Below are 17,089 nucleotides of genomic sequence, written 5' to 3' on the forward strand. Positions count from 1 at the left end.
AACAACATCTTTAAAAATCAATGTAACTGTGCTTCATGAAAGTGTGAGTGAGGGTTACTGCAGTAAATTTAGCTACAGCGAACAGGGCTATGTTTCCACGGCAACTGTGGGGGAGAACTCATGGATGCTTTAGAAAGGGAATCCAATATTCAGCAGGTTCCAGCACTGGCAAGACTTAGGGACTTTCCTGAGTTTTTCTTCTCTTTCAGCCTCTCACTTTCTGTTTCAAACATCCGGATCTTTCTCTGGAATTTTAAGGAGTTGAAGGACTGGAACAGTCATGCAGAGTGATAAAGCACTATTCACTTCTCTCAATACATTTATATATATTAAAAGTGAACAAGAATAGAGACAGACACATAAAGATGACTCGCTAATTCGATTAATTTCAAAGAAAGGGTCACAGGTTTTCCTGGTAAAATGATGGATCAGTTTACTTAGAAATTCCTAGACAATACATGAAAAGTATGTTCATACAGTATGTGCGTCACTGTAAAAACCATGTGCATTATTGGGGAGTTGGTTCTGCTCTTGCTGCTATAACAGTATAACAGTTTTGTGCAGGCCGGTCAAGTTTTTCGACACCAGACTCAATAAAACATTTGAAATGTGTGCTAAATTCAGATGTCCCAATAAAAAGAAAGTAAAACAGACAATAAAACAAAAACTTGTTTCCTCTTGGACTGATGTCACTGCCTGGATACAAGCATGCAGTGTAAGCCCTTACAAAACAAACAGTCATCTTTAAAATTATACATGACAGGGGATGAGCTCATTAATGTCATATCATGAGGCAAAACAACCAACTAATTTATAAGCAAACATAGTGGAATAAGCTAATTATTTTAAACCAGAGTCGTATTTTTCTTATAGGCCTAGCTAATGGCAGTGGCACTGATGCCATGATGCATGATTCCCCAAAGAACCTTTCAGTGAATAGTTCTTAAAACATTCATTGTATGGAACGTTTTAATATTACTAAGAACAATTTTTTCACTGTAAAGAACTTTTCGTGCAATGAAAAGGTTCCATTTATCTTAAAGTTTAATCAGGAAACCATATGTCAAGAAAAAAAAACTTTATTTTTTAGGAGTTTAAAATAACCTTCCCTTGACAATTTTTGATTTCCAGTAGGTGAACAGACTTAAAGTTTGGAAAAAAAACTTACCTGGTGTTCCTTTTCAGTGAGAGGGCCGAGCAGCATAAACAGAGGTCGGGCACAATCCTATGAAACTCTCGCCAAATAATGACTCTGTGTTTGATTGTCAACCATTATAGTTTGCAATAGATTAATACTGGCACATTATTTTGCATACTTTCGACCTATGTCTATATTATACAGCAAAGTGCTCGAATGTGATCGAACAGTGTTCAAAGCGCTGAAACGTCACTGTTTCATTGTAATTGTTTGTGTTTTGGCGCGTTTTTGAGCTATTGTCTGATTTGTGGTGTTTACATCGTGACGCCAATAGATGGCAACAAGCGACTGTTCATCATGAGGGAGTCATTGAATCATTTATTAAAATGATTAAGTCCACGTGTTGCTCGGAAACGTTTTTGCTGGCGAAGCAAAACCGACAGTGTAACCTGGAATAATTTGGGTCTAAAATGTAAGTTACTAAATTTTAACTCTTTGTTTATTTAACTGTTGTGTTGGTTGGTAATCTGACCACAAAAGAGGTCTGTCCCAAAAATATTTGGATACTAAACCACACTTTAAGATGTCATTGCGTTATACCAGTCAAGTGATTGCCTTATTTTTTTTTAAAGGAAATATAGACCAAAGACTTTAAAGCATCATAGGTTCTAAATTATAAATCAATAGACATAATTAAAACAAAAGTTAAACAATGTGAACGAAAGATGAGCTACCCTTGTGTTTACCCTTTTGCGAACTTGAGAGGAACTGTGACTTCAACTTTTGAGTGATTTAAAAGTAAAATAGACTGCATATTTGAGCTAACATCAGATACACCTAAATATTTATTGTTAATTGATAATAGACAGCTCATTATTAAAAAGAGGTTTATTAGCTTCTGATACATATCAGGACATTTGCTCAGCACCACAAACCATAACTCAGTGTCTGTTTATTAAGTATTAAATCATAGCAACAGATACAAAAATAAATTAAGATCAGTACACATTTCATCAGACTTCTATGCTCATTACACAAAATATTTTAGGGTATAGAACTGCACAGCATAACTGTAGACAGACAGCCAACATTAGCAAACCAGATTCTGCAAAATACAGCCATGAGTCACCATAAGCTTTTTGATGAAAATACGAGATTAGATTTTATTGATAACACACATTGCTAACATGGAGGTGAGTCTTAAATGAAGAAAATCCATTCTCTGCACAAAATCTTTCAAGATTTCAACAGGAACATCTGTTCTCCATGAAGACTGATAAGAGTATGCACTTCAGGCTTCCCTGACAGCAAATAACAGGTCTGCAACTAGGTCTAAACATACCAGAGTGCAATGATGACCTTTCCAACATAAATATTTAAAAGCAAATATTTATTAAAATCAATGTATTCTTACATACAGCCTTGTTTTACATATTTTTAATTAAAGCACAAGCATATTCGCAAATATACAGATATCAGGTGAGGCAAGTAGAGTTATTTAACTTTTTCTTTTTTAATGACATAACACCAATAGAGTGGTGCTTTCTAAGTGTAATCAAATCTTTAAGTACTGAACTCTCAATCCCTTTCGCCATAAATATTTCCAGCCTAACAACTGTCTCCTTGGCAACAAGGAAAGCCCCATGTGTTGTCTAGGCAACTGCATCAAAAACAGAAGGTGTATGTATTTATTGTAAGTGGAAGTGTGAGTAGAGAGTGTGAAAGTCCAGTTGTTTGCGAGGACATGGATGATTAACACCAAGGTCTGATAATTTAGTTGTTTTCCCCAGTGGTGAACATTGCTTATGCCCTTCAGATCACTCATGCTTTCATTTCACAACATTCGCCTAGCTCTTTGGCTCAGTTTCTTTTTTGGGACTGCAGCAGATACACGACTTGTTGCTTCCGAGCATCTGCTGATTTCTGGAGGCTCTGCTTTCTGTTCCTGCAGAGATTGATCACAGCTCCCAGATGCATTTGATTTCCACTCTGATGTTTGGGTGGATCATGGGAATTGAGGATGCTGCAACGATCTCTTTGTTGTGTGTGTGTGTGTGTGTGTACATGCAGTACTCAATATCTCTGTCATTCCCTCACCTGTAAGTCATGTTATTGTCTGGGCCTGTTGATGTCTATGAGCAGCTGGTGTCAAAAGCATTTAAAGTTATTGACCGGCTTCATGGCTCATTTAGCCATGTCCTCAGCCACTGCCTTCCCTAATTTGTCTTTCAAGTAAGCCACTTTCTGCCAGTCGGACTTCAGCTCCAGCCATTCAAAGTATGGCACCTGTAGGGGAACACACAGGTGAGGTTGTGACACATCAGTATACTTGAGAGTGAAGGAGTGGTCAACATTTACTGTTGTTTGGCAAATTTTCACGAGTCCTTCAATAAGGACTCCATTGAATCTGAGGGTGAAAGATTTCACAGTGAGTTCAAATTGGTCATGACTGCTGATTCATGGCATTGGCCAACTGCTTGGTTTAAAAGTGACTTCTGTGTAAACCCTGCTCTCTTTCTCTCTATCTATATATATAGAATCACAACGCAACTGACAATATAATTTTTTTGCCAAACTTTTGCAGCTGTGATGCAAAAATCAATCTCAGGAAAACAGAAAATGGAGAAGTGTTATGAAGTCTGGTGTATTAAAATGGCTGTTGTCAGCTAGCGCATCAAATGGCAAGAGCATTATGTCACGCCTGTGCTCAGTTGGAAGTCAAGACGAGTCCAGCCAACTCTATCTATCTGTACCCCAGGAGGCAGAGGGCTAACAGGATTGGCCTACATGCTGCAGACAGAGCTTGAGTCCTTTTCCACAGTTCTGTCTTTACCGCCGCTATTTATAACCCAAAGCCGGGGGGACTGCGTGCCATGTAATAGCTGTGACAATAGGAATAGAGCTAATCAGGCTAACTACACCGCTGTTATAAAAAGGAGAGTATATCAAATAAGTAGTACTATTGTGAGTTGGAAGACCACCAGTGAATGATGTATAGCTGATACTAACAATCTAACCCCTAATGCCCATGTAACTTATCCCTAATTAAATGATGCTTACAAAATTAGCTTACTTTTTTGCTAACACTGACTTCATAACTTATTTACAAGATAATTATAATGTTTGTTCTAAAGGGCTGTTTCGCAGCAAGTATAACTATAATGATAAATATGTTACAATAATTATTTTAATTTATGAGAATAAAGAGGTCATCACCTCAACTACTGTATAATAAAGACAAAGGAACACTATTGTTGCAATCACGGTCAGACGTTTTTTTTTTCCGTCGATGAACAATAATAACATTAAAAGCCACTCAATGTACATCAAAGTAACTTGAACGGTTAAAGAGGCAAATGACAAACTGCAGTGCACGCTTATAATAAAGTTAACAGGCATTTGTGTGGAAACTAATATAGTATAGTTTGTGTAAACAGACCTTAATTCTATGAGAATCGTGAAGTGAGAACACTACAGATAAAACGATAACAGAGGAAAGATAGCACTGGAATCACAATTATTTTTTCAGCCAATTAAGAGTAAAAACATGGACAACCAATCAAAATTAATTTTTCAATAATTACCAATACCAAATGATATGGAACATTATATCGTGATAAATGTTTTTAGCTATATCGCCCAGCCCTACATCTCCTATCCTTGTATTTTGCTGTATCTCACCTCCACCACTATAAACCCAGCCAGCTGTAGGTGGCGTTTCCGCATGGCAAAGCGGCCCAGAAGATCCTTGCTCCTGAGGCAAAAGTTAGGAAACTCCCAAGCCACAAATGCTATTCTGCAAATGGACAAACACAATTGACATATTTAGAAATCTTCTCTGTATGTGAGCTTAGGACAAGGCTTCACTTTAACACCCACCGTCGAGCCCCTGCAGGTAAGGCGTCACGTCCACCGCCTCCAGGTAAATGAGGGGCTTGCAAGTTCTCCAAATCAGTAGGTTTATTTTCTGAATCTACCACAAGTTCTCCGTCTGTGGTGAAAACAACAGATTCACAAATTAACAGGTTCTTTTAGACTACAATTTAAGGATTCATGAATCAAATCTATGACCGGTTGCTACTCACCTATTGTCCAGCCGTACATGGTTTTGACAGCAGTGCGGAGGGCCTGTGTCCGGCCGTTGGTCAGGCTCTGGAGGGCTGTGTGTAGGCTGCTCTGCAGAGGGGTGCTGACCTCCACTTTGCTCTGGGGAACTAGCAGCAGCACAGCGGGGGATTCAATAGTGATTCCTAGAGGCTCCAACTGAGCAAAGGCAAAGATATGCAGCAACTTCAGCCGATAGCTCTCGGTCCGATCCACAATGCCACCTGTTGGATAGGTCAGGAAAACTTTATCATGATAATCATACGACTGCAGACTGACTAGAGTGCACAGATTGACAGCCTTGGTTAGTAAGAACTGTCCTTGAATGAAAAGTATATGGTGATTTGACATTTGTGTTTACGTATTCCATGGAAAAAATATCAGCATCAGCAATCGACATGAGGGTGAATAAATTAATTTCATCATAAGTTACATCATATTAAATATTTTCATTTTGGGGTGAACCATTCCTTAAAATAAACTACCATTCAAAGCTTTGGGGTTGGTAAGTTCTTTAAATATTCTTTTGAAAAAAGAAGTCCCTTACGCTCACCAAATCGGCATTTATTAACATATATAATCAAAATATAGTAAAAGCAGCAATATTGTGAAATATTGCACAAGTTATATTTTTGTACATTGTACAATTAAATTTATTTCTGCGACAAAGCTGAATTTTCAGCAGCCATTACTCCAGTCTTCAGTGACATGATCCTTCAGAAATCATTCTAATGTGCTGATTTGGTGCTCAAGAAATAATGATTTTTTTTAAAAATGTTAAAAACAGTTGTGCTGCTTTTTCCTTTATGAAAACCATGATACTTTTTTTTTTTTTTTTTTCTTTAGGATACTATGAATAGAAAGTTCAAAGAAACAGCATTATTTGAAATAAAAGGGTAGTGTATGTTAGATCTGCCTTTCATGAAAGTAAAGACAGATACAAGAAAGTGAAGCTATACTGCCACCCTGTGTTTTGGATGAGAACAACAAATTATATTAATCGCAGTGCAACATAAGAAATGTGAATTCAGCAGTTTTCCCAAAATGGAGAGTACAGCCTTTGCTGAATATTTTTAGCTCATTCATTCCTACGCACCTGTAAGTTTCTTCTGAAAGTCATACTTCGTAACAGAGGAGATGTAATCAGGATTGGCCTGGTTCAGTACACACAGCGACCAGACCACGTCTGTTTTCAGGAAAGGCTCTAAATTCTGAAAGGAACCTTCCAAAGCTTTGTGTACCTATAGCCACAAACGCACACAAAACACACATATTACATACATGCATATCTATATATCCATCTATATATATGCATCTCACTCTTTTTGGTTACCTTTTGGTAAAACTCCTCTCCTTTGCCGAGTTGGAAGTTGAGTTTGGCAAAAGATATGAGGAGATTACACACCTGCAGAGTGCTGTAGTTTTTACTATTACTCACATAGTGCTGAAAAACAACAGAGAGGGGAAAAAGAATAAATATGTAGATGGAGATTGGTGAAGGAAAGGCGATTAAAATCAAACTAAATAAAAGGTTGCCTTCAAGAAAAGTATCATTTACTTGGTGGTGCGGATTTGATAAGAAATCATTCCAACCTGAGCAAAACCTTCAAATAGAGGCAAGTGGAGCCACTTGAGAAAAGCTAGAGACTTGGCACAACGGGTTACGTCGAGGGAACTCAGTTCTGATAACCTAGCCAATAGCTCCGCTGCAATTCTCTGGAGCACTTGTGTCTGATGAAAATTCAGCTTACCTTTTATTTAGAGAAAGATGAGAACACAATTATAATTAAAATCTTTTTAACGAGGTTAACTGAAAAAAAAAAAAAAAAAAAAAAATCTCACTGACCATAAGCATATGCAATGTCAAGCAGCAATGGTGTTTTCAGTTCAAAAGAGGGTTTCTGGTTCAGGTGGTATGAGAGAGCACGTAACAAAGGAACAGCCCGTCTGTTTTGAGAGGCCAGTGCAAATGCCACCCTTCGGATATCCTCTGCGCTGAAGCTCTCTGCCAACTCCAGAGCCTTGAAAGCATAAGGTACAGTTCAGTGTTTGACAATCAAGGTACACAAGCATAATACAACAATGGAATTTCAAAAGTTTGGTTGGCTAGCTAGCTAAAGGTGTTTGTGTGTGTGCACTCACTTTGTCCTCCAGTTTGTCAATGAGAGATGGGGTGAAAAGCGAAGCACGGCTCATGAGAATGCTGATGGTGCGACTTTCACACAGCTCTGTCCAGCGCAACTCCAGTTGTTTCAGCAGGGATGTGGTAAGCTCTTCATTTTCATACCTATCACAACACAAACAACAACATTATGAGAACAAACCAGCTACTACTTGCTGGACCAACTACAGCATCAAGAACTTAAGAAAAAAGATCGATGTAGGTATTCATTCATATCAGTTCCTTTCAAAGCAGACACATAAAAGTGCTCAAATGGTTGGGGTCGATAAGATTTTGTTTAAGAAGGCTCTTCTGCTCAGGAAGGCTGCATTTATTTGATCGAAAATACAGAAAAAATGTAATAGTGATTTTTTTTATTTTTTTTTTACTGTTTTTAACTGTTTTATTATGAAAATATATTTCAAAATATAATACATTTTGAAATGTAATTTTTGCTCAATACCTTTGTGAAACCATGATACCCATTTTTAGGATTCTTAGAGAATAGAAAGTTCAAAAGAAAAGCATTTATTTTGGGGAAAACAACAATTTCTATATAAGACTCTTTACTCATTTTTTTTTTAATCAATTTAATGTATGCTGACTGCATAAGTGTTCATTTCTACAAAAATATCTTACAGACCCCAAACTTTTAAACCGTAATTGTATAATTTAATTGAAATTAAACAAAATATGACAGGGATATGAAAAAGTAAATCAATTCAACTAGTTTACCAATGAATATAGGTGTCATAACACAAATTATTTTTAATTAGCCTGTCTGCGTGTATTAATGTTTACAGCTGAAGCAAACATCTGAAAAATAAAAAGTCAACCCCTATAATTAACTAGTTCATAATTTCACTGACTACTAGTCATCCCTAAAATGTAAAATTTTTAATTATCATGTGGAAATAATTCCTATAATTAGCTTTGTCAAGCATGTGAATCCCACCCTCGTCTTCGCTGAAAGGCTACCCAGTCCACTAGGTAGGCCAGGTGACGGTAGGTGAGGCGCCGGATTCTCCAGAGCACTTCATTCTGAATGGAGTGTAGTAGAGGGGCATCAGAAGGGAGACCCAACATAGTGAGAGCACGTAGAAGACCCACAAGAGATCCATTCCACACTGAGGATACCTGTGAAAGAACAACAACAAAGATAATTTTCTACTGTATAATATCAGTGACAAGTGAACTTTAAAATCAATCTTCGTTACCTGAGATTGTACAGTGTCCAGCATGCTCTTGCAGCGTGGATCCTGTAGGATTCCTTCGCGACCCTTCTCCATGACCCGCAGGTTTAGCTGGATCAGACACCTGGCAGCATCGCTGGCAGTTCCGCCTTGCTCTGCCCACAACTGAAGCACTTCCTCTGGGGTGGCTGCCTTTTCAACAAGTCGGACTAGTTGCGTTTGGTCATATGCCGTCTCCTCCATCCTAGCCAGTTCATTGCTCTGACAGAGGTGTCTAGCGGAAGGTCGGGTCCAAAACAGGGACATCAGGCACAATGGCTCTGTCTGGTGGACTGTGGAGGTCTGTAGTCGGGCTGAGGCTGTGGCAGCCTGAGAGCAGCGAGGAAATAATCGCGCCCATCTGCACAGCATCCTGGTGGTCATTTTGAAAAGGGCACTTCCTGTATTATTTGCACCCACATCCCACCTGAGCACCTAAGAATCATCCAGACAGCAATATAAGAAAAGTCTCAGTTGTGAGAAAATGAGCCCAACTTATATAAAAAATAGCACCAGTTAGATACCGATACAAATTTATATGGTGGTGTTTTGCACTTAAAAATGCATTTAGCAAATAGCATTCTTTAACTTAAATTATTATACAATACATTTAGTCATTTAGCAGATGCTTTTATCCAAAGCGGCTTACAAATGAGGACAATGGAAGCAATCAAAATCAACAAAAGAGCAATATGCAAGTGCTATGACAAGTCTCAGTTAGCATAATGTTTAGCCTGTTTTTTTTTTAAATTATAAAATAAAAAGCAAACAGATAGAATTGAAAAAGAACAGAGCAAGCTAGTGTTAGAGGCTTTTTTTGTTGTTGTTTGTTAATTGTATAATAAATAAAAGAAAACCAATAGAATACAAAAAGAACAGAAGCTAGTGTTAGTCTTTTTTTTAAAAGAAAACAAGCAGTTAGTAAATTAATAGAGTGCAAGTCTAAAAGGGGCTTTTTTTAAAAAAAGAACAGAATTAGAATAGAGAGTGCTAGAAGACCTATTTATAGTATTATTTTAATAGTACTGTGGCTTTCAAAAAAAAAAGAGTTTTGGGCTTCAACACTCTCCGAATATACTGACTCTAACCACCATATAAAGATCTGTCAAATGTCTAAATGGCCTGGCTGTCTGTCATGGGTTAAAGTCTATTCTGACCTTGCCGATTTGGGCAGGCGCCGCGATAAGCTTACGAAACTGTTAACATTATAAGCAAGATTTTTAAGCAACTCCGTAAACACTGATACAGTTCAATAAACATGTTTTAGCGAAACTGAACAGGACTGCGCTGTCACCACCGGTAGAGCAAACATGCTTTCTTACCTTGTCAAATCAGCTTTTATAACAGCCGCGACGACATTCACATGGAGGAACGCTCAGTAGGAGTCGCGGAGGTTTTGCGTCAGTGAACCGGCATTACGTGATTTAGACAGCGCATTGTGATTGGTCAGCATGCCTACGCGTTACAGAGAAACCGAGCCTTACTGAATGGGGGTCAGTTTCCTTTGCAGATAATGTAAATTTCGAAATTTCACCCTGCTAATAATTACATTGTACATGTATTACTACAATTTTAACAACATATTTTGGATTTTTTTTTTTTTTTTTTTTTTTTTTTACTTGTATATCCACACTTTGTTACTTTGGAAATACCTGCTATGTGATTTGGTGACCAAAGAAGCAAACGCAATTTTACCTTATTAATCTTATATTCATTTCAGAAATTTTCAAGTCAAAAACGTAAATGCACAGGTTGAAATGAATAAATGCATAAATAAAATAAAATAAATAGTTATACCAATTTTCTTAATCTGAAATTAAAACACTTAATATGTTCAGTCAAGTATATTTAATTAATTGATCATTTCAATTCATTTTTTAATAATCAGCTATGGATAAATTACTCTAAAAAAAGTAATTAATTACGAACTAATTACATCTTCAACAGTGTAAGTAGATTATTACTTTCTCTAAAATGTATTGCATTATCATTTATTAGTTCTTAAATCTCATAACCTCGACAAGTTAAACAATAGGCCACAAGGATAGACATGAAACTGCTCTTTTAATTATTTCAAATAATATAAAATTGCACAAGTTATTCTTGAACTGGCCTGTGTATGAACATTTTATACACATTTTAACAGGCCACACATAAGGAGAAGATCTCTCTGTTTATTTCCTCGTACTTACCTTTCAGAACCTATAGATTTGAACCTCAGTTACGGTACTCTGGTTTTAATATGTTCTAGTTTCTAGAAAATAATCTTAATCTTATTAAAATTACAGTGGTAAACTGTGTTGATGTGAGTTTGAGGTAATATAGGTTTAAAGGTTATAATAACCCCATGGTTTTCATTCAGACACACATAATCTTATATGTGGCATTAACAAACAATTATGTTTGTTTATATTGATTCATTTACGGAGAGTTTTGCAATCTAGCAAACGAGAGAACTATTGCAGACGGTTGAGAAAAACCTATTCCTCAAGACGACCAGCAGATGGCAACATTGATTAATTCATTAATCAATTTAATTCACTTTCCACTTGTTCAGTTGGTCAGGCATGCTGCCTTTGAAAAAAAATTGCATTATTTTTTGATGGTGATAGACATCTGTTATTTTTTTTCAAAAATCTGTCTTGATTGAAATTATATTTGAGCTAGTCTGGTGATTGGTAAGCTCAGCCATAAAGCTCCAGGTTTTGTGTACCGAACAATATAAACTGATTGAACTGATCAAATCCTTCATTAACCACTCCAGTGGTATTATTCTGTAATGGGAACAGAGTGCACACATGCACAATAGGGCTCTATTCTGGGTTCAGTAATAGCATGAAAGCAGCAAACAAAATGAACATTTTGCAACATTATGAAGAGGATGATTTTGTCTAAATCAGCCTAAGCTGTGTCTATAATGGAGTGCTGCAGCAGTCAAGATAACAAAACATAATGGCCAAGAAGATAATAGAAAATTGTATATTCTGTTCATTCAGACAGAGGTTTTTGGAGGTAGTTGGATATTTAATTTTATTTTGTAGTTTGGCTGATTATTTTCAGGATATTGCAGTACTATAATGTGTTTGGCATTGAAAAAGGTCAACACGTGACCGAAACGTTTGGCTTGTTGCCTTGTTTTTTTTGTTTTTTTTTTGGTGGAGCGTGCAGACTTTTTTCAAGTATACTATAGTGTGGAAAGTCTTTTGAAATGGCACTGTAGTAGAAGGATAGTGAGATGCTCAAATGTTATGATACTTTAGGACAATATAATACAATTATATACAATTTTATATTGAGTTTATATTATATTATATTATTAATTATAGATTGGTTGTTTTTTTTTTCCTTTGGATTTTGGTAGATATTTGTTTTTGTACATTGTAATGTGGAAATATAATGTAAGACTAGATGCCAGGATTTAGTAGCATCTCAAGGAAGCTCAGGTCTGGAAACAGTTTACACGGGTTTGTAAAGACAGTTTGAGTGAAAAAGAGGTAAATTTAGCCATTTTTCTCCTTAAAGATCACGTGCCAGGCAGGGGAGAAGGGAAGTGGTTCAATCTCGTACAAGGCTGTTATTTGCTATATTGAATTTAAGAGATAGAAAAGGGCAAGTGAAACATTTTTCAGTAATGAGGCAGCTCAACCGGAGGTGAATGAAAGGATAAACTTTTAGAGGCTGTGCAATGTGGAGCGGTTCCATTAACTACCTTTTTCAAAAGGCACTTTGGAAAGAGAGAGTGAAATTGAGACATAAAGAGAAAACGGAGAGTTACAGTCACTGATTGAACCTTTATCCAGTGATTTATGCTCCATTCCATCAGCTCTCCATGGCCTACATAGTCATCTGGTTAATGGTGTGATTTACATTAACGACACAGAGAGGTGCAGCCCGTTACAGTCTTTAATGCACACATCAGAACTTTGACATGCTTCGTGGCAAGTCGGGTCAATTTGCATACGCTTCCAATATGTACCTCAAGGTGCTTTGAGATGGTTCCCATAAGCCTTTGAGATAGATTTGTATAATGTTTTATGCCTTTTGAAGAAACCAACCTTTTAAAACTCAATCCAATCTTCTTGTAAAACTGAGGTGCATTTGAATGTCTCTTAAACAGAGCAGGAGGGTAGTTAGTGGGCCAGGTTAAGTGAAGTTAAGCATCTGTCAATCACACTCATGATAGTTTAACAGTGATAAGCTGAGAGCTCTTGCCCCCTCTAAGGATTTTATTTTAGAGGTCTCTTAGTACAGACATCATATTTTATTTCTATTGCAAATGTATATTTCAAAAATCGAGCGGGTTATGCTTTGGGGATCTGTATAACTGAGCTGAGTTCATACTGAAGGGAGTCTGATGTTCTGGTAAAACTGAAAAGCTTTAAAGAACACTGTCAATGGAAGGCTATGCATCTAATGTCTTAAATGAAATGATGCCTCTTATAATGATGAAAACCCTGTGCATGTGAGGAGAGCAAGTTCTAATAAATTCATTGTTGCCTAAGGAAGCAGAGTTCTGTGAACACTATTGTACAACAGCTAGTTCTGGTCTGTGAATTTGATTGGTTTAGTGTCGTTCCAAAAGCTGATAAAGTCCAACAGTACTGGGAAATTTTGTATCACTCTTTGGTGCGTTTCCCAAAAGCAACTATGGTCGCAATTTCCATCGTATAGAGTTTAATGGAACTTTAGACCATAGTTAGCTAACAATGCTTTTGGAAAACCATCATAGAAAATAAATAAACAAATAAATAATTGCAATATTTATCTCACAAAGTCTGAATTATGAGATAAAAAGTCACAATTACCCCCTTTTTTGAGACTTTTCTTCACAGAATTGTGAAGATATAACCTCAGAATTTCAAGGGGGAGAAGTCAGAATTGTGAGATTTAAAGTTACCTTTATTACTTTTTATTTATTTATTCATTTCGTGGTGAAATGGGCTTCCAAATGTTTGTGTCTGTGTGGTGGGCAATTTCAGTGCAAGTTACATTATTATAGGTCAGTGGCGACAAGTGATTCTGTTTTGGAATTAACCACTGGATCATTATTCAACCAGTTCATTCAAACACTGATTCAGTCAAGAACAAAACATATGTCTTCTGTCTTTATGAGTGAGTCATTGAATCATACACTCGACTGATTTCTTCAATACCATTGATTCTTTTATTGAACTTATATAAAAGCAATATTACACCGTCTAAATATCAGAATATTAGCACATTCGTGGTATCTGGAACAACAACACCCTGTACGTAAATATTCCGACATTTCCTGCTTAAAAATAGTTTTCCAGGGTTTTTCAAGTATGCAGGTGCTTGAAGAAGCATTTGCTGTAGGTGCGTTCTAGATGGTGGGACAAATCTGTAGCAAACCTAAAGTGTTTTCCGCATACAACACATACCATTCAGATCAAAAAGAAGGTTTAAAGCACTTGTCAGAGGCAAGGAATTCCTGTTAGCTTTAGGTAAATGCCTATTACCAACAGAATCCAATCAGAATTTAATTAATAAATCATTCAATGTGGCACATGATGACAGGGGGGTGACAGCAGTGCGTAAATCGACTTACCCCTCCCACTTCTGGTAGTTTTACTGAGATTTTTTTTATCCCGTGTGAATTGGCCATTAATATTACAGACGTCCTGTGGTAAAATTACATTACCCCATCTACCCTTGTAAAACGAATCCATCCGAATAGGACTTAAGCAAGCAATTTGTAGATTGATTTCCCTGAGAACTGTGGCAATATGAAGACTTATATTTAAACACCCTGATCCTGATCATCCTATATATATATATATATATATATATATATATATATAGGCTACTTTTTTTTTCAATAGTATCTTCTGGTGTGTTGTTTTTAGTCACTTTCCTCAGTGTGTACCAAGAGCATTTCATCTTGTGTGCACATACTTTGTATTATTTTGTGTCTTGCATTGTCCTTTCAGGTATGGTGACCAAACACACTCTCACACCCCCAGATTGCTTTTCTAGGGTAACGTGAAAGCAATGTATACATCTCCACTGAAGCGAATCAGACCCCATTCTTTTCATCTTCTTCTACCTCCTCTATCTTTTTATTTCACTCTCCCTGTTGTATTGTTGTATCACCACCTCTCTAACTGTAAGGCTGTTGTTCCGGTCTTTCTCTGCCTGGTGTTTGCAAGTTCCATTATGACATTATGATGGCTGAAGTCTGAAGTGTGTCTCGCCGTTGGCTCAAAAGTTTGTTGGTTTAGTTTCTTTTATTTTTCTTTCATCACAGCCTTATTTTTCTGTTCTCCAACTGCATTACTCTTTGTGACCTGTTTGGCGAGGATGCAGACGTGAAGAGACCAGCTATGAATGACAAGCGCTGTGCTATGCCATTCATTCTATAAAAATGTGTTTGAAACATGTTCACACTATGTACATGTCCACTGTATTAGTGCTGCTTTTATCTGCTGCAGTCAAGCTGCTAATAACAGTATTTTTTAAAACCGAGAGCCATGTGCATGCTTTACCCATGTCTGCTGCCTAAGTATTTATGGTAGTTTATTTGATCCTGTTGCCAAAGAAATTATTCTGACAGCCACAGGAGTTCAAGACAGTGATTCTTTAAAGGTTTAAAACTCAGAGAAATCAAGATTTCATCATCATTTACTCACCAGTTCAAACAGTTCTTTTTTTGGGAAACACAAAAGGAGTCGTTTTGAAGAATATCACTGGTTGCTCTTTTCATTACAATGAATAGGGATTGAGGCACTCAAGCTTCAAAATGGACTCAAATCACCATAAAAATGTAATAAAAATAGCCCAAACGACTTCTGCATTTTATTCTAGTGATGACTAAACAAAGCTTTGTGTTGCACTGTGGCTTTTCAACACAGTGTGTGTTGATGATTTTGCTTTGGATAAAGCAAATGAATTGCACTTAAAATACTGTGTCCCACTAATTTTGTATTCAGATTCTTCATGAACTTTTTTTATTTTGTTTTACAGAAGTAGAAGTCATTTTCACAGTTATTAAAACGAATGAAAGGAATGAAACAAACTCATAAATACAGCCTATGCTCTGGCTTTTTTAACAATGACCCAGTGTGTTATTTCATAAGCAATGTTCTATAAAATACGAGCTATAATCGTGTTTCTCATGCTAATGAATCTTCGAATGCCAAATCAAATGCTTTTAAAACAAACAAATGAAGCTTCAGTATTGTGCGTCAATGTTTTGAAGTCACACAAAATGTTTGTGTGGTAAATGTAGGTTGTTACTCTGATAATATTCCTCTTCAGTGAAACGCTAACCTCAGTGGTTTTATGTACTGGATTTTTCTCACAGCGCAGCCTCAGCTATAGGAAATTATGTGATTCATCTGCTTGTTTTGAATCAGTGAATTGTTCTGTTTACAGTTGGCTTTAACCCTTTTAGCTTTCACGGTGTCGATAATGGTCTTATATTGAAGAAAATAGGTTCTGGATGAACATGCTGTGCACTCTTGTGGATTTTTCACATCATCAGTTGGCCAGAATCAAAACACTTTAGAATTGTAAAAACAGAATCCACTTTAAGTGGAGTAGGAATCCTTTTTGTGACCTTATATGACCATAACCACACAGTGACTAAGGTAAAAGAAGACTTGCAGGCTATAAAAATGAAAAACGCACAGACAAAAAAAATGTAAGATAAAACCTGCAGAAACGTTTCGTCACAAGTGACCTTCCTCAGTGCCAGCTTTTGAAAATTAGAAGTGTGTATGACCTCTTTGTAAGCTTTTCACTCGTACACACGAGGATGGTTGTATAAATCTGGTAAATCTGTTTTGTAGTGCAGCCTGAAGAACACGGATTAGACCACAGAGGTGTGATTACTGAGTGTGAGACACACACATCTGCGCACATACCCTCATCCACAAACATCATACACGTCCTCTTTCAAACGGGCTTAAGCCTTTAGAGACATGACCTTCAACTCCATTCCTTGAAAAAGTGAAGGAAATAACTGTTTGAAATAAAATAAGTCTGAGAGGAAGAGGGACCAGGGGGACGTGGTGAGGAGCATGACCTCTAAATGTGAGACTCCCTGTGTGTGTGGTTGTCATGTACATGATTTCACTCCCTATTAACTTTTTCAGATGAGTTTTTCACAGCCGTTAAGAAATCCTGTGATCTTTTGGCTGCTGGCGGTTTTGTGTATGAGAAAATTGCGATCAACAATGTCTAATTTGAAAGATACAGAGAGTTGTTCTGTGCGGAGCTCCCTCATGTCAGCAGGAGGACGTGTAGGACAAATCATTGAATAATGAACATTGAACTAGTGAATAATGTAAGGAGTAATGTACAGTCAGCTGGTCATTATTATCTAGGGGTGACGTTGTCACAAAATAATGTATAGTCCTACATCATCCTTCTCATTACACGACCGAAGAAATAAATACTTGGGCATAAAATATTGATTTGAAGTATAAAAAT

General features: G+C 36.9%; 1 protein-coding gene across 1 annotated transcript; it reads right to left on the bottom strand.

The window, feature by feature from the left end:
- Positions 1 to 2,009: 2,009 nt before the first annotated feature.
- LOC306887049 (FAST kinase domain-containing protein 4-like) lies at positions 2,010 to 10,073 on the bottom strand. Its single transcript, XM_079444517.1, has 12 exons — positions 9,958 to 10,073; positions 8,621 to 9,070; positions 8,359 to 8,540; positions 7,385 to 7,529; positions 7,089 to 7,263; positions 6,836 to 6,993; positions 6,576 to 6,686; positions 6,339 to 6,483; positions 5,224 to 5,466; positions 5,018 to 5,129; positions 4,820 to 4,934; positions 2,010 to 3,424 (listed from the first exon to the last, which is right to left on the bottom strand). Exons 2-12 carry the CDS (start codon positions 9,017 to 9,019, stop codon positions 3,323 to 3,325), a joined length of 1,887 nt encoding a protein of 628 aa, XP_079300643.1. The 5' UTR covers positions 9,020 to 9,070; positions 9,958 to 10,073; the 3' UTR covers positions 2,010 to 3,322.
- Between the last annotated feature and the right edge of the window lie 7,016 nt (positions 10,074 to 17,089).

The sequence above is a fragment of the Barbus barbus genome (assembly GCF_936440315.1).
Source record: "Barbus barbus genome assembly, chromosome: 21".
In the NCBI taxonomy this organism is placed as follows: Eukaryota; Metazoa; Chordata; class Actinopteri; order Cypriniformes; family Cyprinidae; genus Barbus; species Barbus barbus.